General features: G+C 39.1%; 1 protein-coding gene across 1 annotated transcript; it reads left to right on the top strand.

The window, feature by feature from the left end:
* LOC107843017 (uncharacterized protein C57A7.06) lies at positions 1-5679 on the top strand (the record flags this gene model as incomplete). The annotated part of the gene is given in 9 exon segments (XM_047396721.1): positions 1-447; positions 2667-2814; positions 3171-3649; positions 3771-3992; positions 4085-4411; positions 4500-4853; positions 4960-5040; positions 5122-5205; positions 5308-5679. Coding segments are annotated over 9 exon segments (2496 nt in total), but the record flags the coding sequence as incomplete, so codon positions are not given.
* Between the last annotated feature and the right edge of the window lie 313 nt (positions 5680-5992).

Here is a 5992-nt window from a genome sequence, read left to right as displayed (position 1 = left end):
TATCCCTATACCACTACAATGGCGGTTGTTCTGCCCGTTTTTTTCCCAGTGGATCCCCGCCACTCTCCGCCCTCTGCTCAAACAATCTCACATGTTTTTTCCTTTTCTACAGTAATAATGGCTGGAATGAAGAGAAAAAGCAGAGAAGGAAACAAGGGAAAAGCCGCCTTTAAGAAGAAGAAAAATCAAAGTTCAAGTGGAGGTGCTGATGGTAGAAGAAAGAGGACGGGTCCGCGTTTACCTAATGCGATGTTAAAGGAACTTCAATTACCGAAAAGGTATACAGATTCCGATGATGATGAAATTGGTTCGGGTGATGGTGATGATGTTGTTGTTAATAATGATTTATATGAGTATGAAGAAGGTGTTGCTGAAGAAGAGTCTAAGAAGAATCGTAGATTTGATCCCGTTCAAAATTATCAATACGAGCTTCCTGATGATTTTGAGGTACTCGATATATATATACTTTCCAGGTTTTGCTTCTCGCGAGTCAAACTGTATCAACGTTTTAAGATGTATTTTTTCCCTAATATGAGCTTCTTGAAGAATCTTGAGGTACTGAATATATTTATTTATCAATATTTTGCTTCTCGAGAGTCAAATAGTATCAATAATATAAGATGTAATTTTTCAATCAGATTAATATGAGAATGGATTGAACACTTTGAGTCTTATGTTGAGTTAATCATATTCAATTTAGCTGTGAAGATTGGTCAAATTGACTTCTAATGAAGTGAAACATGACAATTAAAAGTGAACGGAGGGAGTATTTTTTGTGCTTTTGTTTGATTTCAGTTTAATTGGAAGGGTGTGGCTAAGTGGTCGATGAATCGGGCTGAGCCTCAGGTTCAAATCCTGATAGAGACAAAATATTATTTGATTTCTTCTCATTTGTTCTAGTTTCAGCAGACAAAGTAAGCTAGGTATAGTTGTTGGTGGGGGGTGGTGGTGGCAGGCATTTCATGAAACTTGTTGAGGCTCAATCTAGCTAGCCCGGACACTATGGTTATAAAAGAAAAGGATAGGCCAATGCACTAAAGCTCTGGCTATGCCTAGGCTGGGTCTGGAGAAGTGCCGGAAGGGCCGGTGCATTTCTACTTGAACCTGGAACCTCCTGGTTAAAAGACAGCAACTTTACCGGTTACTCCAAGGCTCCCTTCCACTGTTATCCAGAAAAATTCAATCTTTCTCTTTTTTTGTGTGCAAATTTGAGTCAGTTTTTGTTGGTAAATTTGAATCGTTGGGATAGTGTGCGTAGTGGTGCCTTCTTTTTGTGTTTCCCTTCTACTCCATTGTTATAGAGATTTACTATGAATATTTGGTAGGATGTATAAGAATAATGCTGAATATGGTTTTATTACTCATGCTGGCATTATTAATGCGGTGTAGTTATGCTACCATTAGTTATGGTGAGATATTTCTTAGGAAAATTTTCAGAAAGATTCAACATTTGAAAATATTTACGTCACGTAGCCCAATATTGGAGGGAGGTGATTAGACGTGACATGAAACAGTTACAACTTACTTGGGACATGACCCTAGATAGGAAGGTTTGGAGGACGCGGATTAGGGTAGAAGGTTAGTGCTTGTGGGTGGGTGTGGTCAGTAGTTAGGAGAGCTTTGGGGTGGGGGTAAGTGGGTGGGGGTGCCTTTGGTTTGTTAGTATAGGGTATTACTGTGTGGGTTTTTCATTTCTATTGTGCCATCTTGTTTCATGCTCTATTATGAATTTGCTTATTATTCTTTATCCTGAGCCAGGGGTCTATCGGAAACAGCCTTGCTACCTCTCCGGAGGTAGTGGTATGGACTGCGTACATTTTACCCTCCCCAGACCCCACTGTGTGGGAATACACTGGGTTTGTTGTTGTTGTTGTTGTTGCACATAGCCCAATATTGTACAATATTATATCGGGAGAAATCGTTATATATAATTTATTGCCTTTTCTTCAGCCCCCTTTTCTTTATTATACAAGGGGTCTTCGTGGCCATGAAATCTTGGAAAATTCAACTTTGTATATTTAGGAATCATGGAATTCCCACTAGTATTTGACCCTGAACTTGCAACTACTGATTTACCTTTCCAACCTCGACTGTGATTGTCATTTTTTCTGTTGCTTCAACGTCCTCATTTGAATTTGCTAAATCCTTCGTGATGCATCCAAGTGAGCATTTATGGTTTCATGCCTTGCTAATTGGCTGCACGCTTCTTGGAACAAAGTCAACAATTGTGCCAATTGTTGCTGGATTAGATCTCCACAACTCTCGTCTCTGATATGAAGTTGTTACGGTTCCCGGATGTGGATCTAGTTATGGGACGCTGCAAGATGAAATTAGATGTCTTTTTCCTACGACCTATTACTGCAATGGAGAAACTGCAAACTACTACAAAGAAATAATTACTACTGACCGAGAAACTGGAGATAACTACTGAAATAACTACTAGTCTACTGCAACTCTAGGTACTATTGTAAAGCATTGGAGACTAAGGAGTGATAACATAATCTAAGTTTCACTTAGTTTGAATTGGGAAGCATTTGGTACAACAGGAGTACTTTTTTTTTGCTTTCAAAATTTGATTTGCATTAGCTGCAGAAGGTGGGAATAGAGAAATCACAGTCTTTATTTGGTTATGGTGGATTTATAGGCATTATATTTTTCTTCTGTAGGATGAAAATGTACCATCGGATGAAGAAGATGGCGATGATGATGAGGATGGTCAAAGAGGAGATGATGACGAGGAGGAGGAAGAGGATGATGGAAGGCATTCACGATTATTGCAAGAAATTACTGGACTTCCAACTGATGCTTTTGATGGTAAACTTCCTACCTGCATCTCTTGAGGTTCAGGAATACAATTACTACTAAATATGATGTGTTTCTTTGTAATCAATTCGTTTATATATTTTGCAACCATGATTTGTGCTGCTTTTACTTATGCAATGTGGAAGTCAATTAGATTTTAGTTTCTTTTTCTTTTTTTGTGGTATTCGATATTTCTTTCCCTTTATTTTGTTGGAGAAACATGCTCATTTAGTGCTCAGTTTTCCACAAAACCATGAATTCTCGTCCACCCCGGGACAAAAGAGGAATTTTTGTCATTACATGTCATTTCTTTGATTATATTGTTTAATCCATGATGAGAAGAACTGATCAAAAGATCTATATGATAGGGAAGAAGAAGAAAAATGATGTTATCATATCTGAGGCGTATTCAGAGTCTGAGTATAATCCCAGTCGTGACATTTTGGATGGGGATGGCCGCATTAGCATCCAGGATCTTCTGGACCCCCTCCACGGGAAACCTGACCACGGGAAACTTAGGAAGAGCATGAGTCGGATGGAGAAGAAGTCCATGCCCATTCATGCACCTCTACCGAAAACAGATCAAGAAAGATTGGAAAGACGTGCAGCTTATGATGTTGTCCAGGGGGATGTTACAAAATGGGAACCTCATGTCAAAAGAAACAGAGAGGCACCGACTATATATTTTGATGAAGATAAGGATGTGGGATTTTCTACTGTAGGAGCAATAGCTGCCGAATTTGAACCAAGAAGTGATTTTGAGAAAAAAATTGCTTCTCTTTTCAATGACCATGAAGTTGTTGAAGCTCATAGAAAAGATGGTGCAAGACTTCTTGAACTTAATAAGGTATGGAAGTCATAAAATTTTACACACTTATTTCTTACCCGTGGTTAGTCATTCAGTTCTTTTTAGAGGAAACGGTCCCTGTAAAATTTTGTATTATATTTAATGTTTACCACTTTGGCAGATATCTGTAGAAGATGTGAGGGAGCGCCAAGATCAACTTGCTAAGATGCGTATTCTTCTTTTCCGACATGAAATGAAGGCAAAACGAGTCAAGAAGATAAAATCTAAAGTGTATCATCGTTTGCAAAAAAAAGATAGATTGAAACAAGCAGGTGCTGCAATTGAAACAGATCCAGCAGCAGCGAAAGAACAGGCAATGAAGCAAGAATTCAAAAGGGCAGAGGTAATTTCATTCATTACTTGTTGAACTTGTGTAGCAGTCTTTTCTGGTGGTTTTCTGATAGAGTGTCTCTTTTGCGTCTAAATTTTATGTAGGAACGCTTGACCCTGAAGCACAAGAACAGCTCCAAGTGGGCAAAGCGCATCTTGAAACGTGGCTTAGATGTGCAAGATGAAGGAACACGAGCTGCTATTGCTGAACAACTGAATCAACATGCCCTTTTGTCCAGAAAAGCAAATAACATGAAAGAGAGCAGTAGTAGTGAAGAAAGCAGTGATGAGGATGACCTTGATGAGACTTCTGATGGATCAGATCAGGATGTTGCAGTAAAACTGTTGAAGAAAGCAAAGGACAAGACCGCTGAAGTGTTAGAAGGGGACGAAGAATTGCCAGCGTCAGGAGTGCTTTCCTTACCTTTCATGGTAATTTTATCAATCTTCCCTTTGCACCACTGCTTGCTCTAAATGTTTTGAGGTTTGGAGGTTCATCTATGGTACTGCCATTTCACAGGTCCGTGGAATGAAAAGAAGGAAAGATGCGGCTGATGAGGAAGCAAAGCTTGCTCTAGAAGAGTATGAGTCGTCATTGAAGGAATTAGAAGATAAAAACAAGACGAAAACTCAAGGAACAAATATTTTGACTGGTAGGAGGGTTTTTGGTGCTCAAAAGAAGCAGGCACCTGAGCCCAAAACGAAAGTGACATCAGACAATTACTATGGTGACAGTGATAGTGAAGGTGAGACAGATGCCAGAGAAATTGGCATCGGTGCTTGTGAAGAAAATAATTTTTCTGGGAGGGAAGTTCATTTTGATCCCAATTCGCTTCGTGAAGAGTCTGAGATTGCTCATGATTCTCTGTTTAAGGTAATTGCATTGTGAACTTCATCAAATCCTGCAGTACCATCTCTTATTGGCCTCTTTTCTGCATTTTTTTATGGTGATTAAGCTTTGATTCTGTCCCGTGTTTCAGAGTTTTGATGACGTTGCTAGAGACCCATCCTCAAAGACATCATACGAAGTTTCCATTTCTGCAGACGACTCGTGGAAAAAGGTGCAGCTTTTGTTGTCTCAAAATCATTTTTCTTACTTCTTTATGCCAAAGTTAAGTCTTATTGGTATATTTGGTGAACAGATGAATGATTCATCAGTTAAACGGAAGCAGACAAAATCTTCAAATGCAAAAAGTGCAATCTCCTTGCAGGTCACAGAACCTGTTGTGAGTAAACCTGATGCGGAGTTGATATCTCTATTTGCTGAATCCACAATACAACTTTCTCTGATCTGTTTATTATGACTTGACTCTTTATTCTGCCTGCAGGAAATTGATGAGGATAGCGATACAGATAGTGGAGGAGAAATGGTTGATGGGATTTTAACTTCTGGGATCAAGTCCACGTATGAAATCCCATCACAAGAAGAACTTATTCGGCGTGCTTTTGCTGGTGATGACGTTGAGGACGAATTTGAGAGAGAAAAACAAGATGCTTTGAATGAGGAAGTTCCAGAGCCCGAGAAGCCCGTTTTACTGCCTGGTTGGGGCCAGTGGACCAGTATACAAAAGAAGAGAGGTCCGCCTTCTTGGATGCTTCAAGAACATGATAATGCCAAAAAGAAAAGGGAAGGAGCTCTCAAGAAGAGAAAAGATGCAAATCTGAATCATGTTATCATCTCCGAAAAGAGGGATAAGAAGGTTGGTCATTGACAAATTTCATCCTAACCTGATTTAAGAATCAACATTCTCGTGATTGATGCCAACTTAGATTTTAGATGCTGAGGCTAAACTTAGGCTTTACTGATTGTGATTGCAGATTATGTGCACGCCTGGTGATAATTTATTTTATTTGCCTGTTCCCTTGGCTTTAAATTGGTGAAATTAAAATCTACTAAATAGTTGGTGAAATTAAAATTATCTTTTCTGCAATCAAGGAGTAAGTTGGATCGCCAAATCAAACAAAGTAAATAAACAAAAGAGCAGAGAAGGTTATGGACCTGCTGTCTTTTTG

The sequence above is a fragment of the Capsicum annuum genome, chromosome 9 (assembly GCF_002878395.1).
Source record: "Capsicum annuum cultivar UCD-10X-F1 chromosome 9, UCD10Xv1.1, whole genome shotgun sequence".
Taxonomy (NCBI): domain Eukaryota; kingdom Viridiplantae; phylum Streptophyta; class Magnoliopsida; order Solanales; family Solanaceae; genus Capsicum; species Capsicum annuum.
This window is presented reverse-complemented; position numbering and strand designations above follow the sequence as displayed.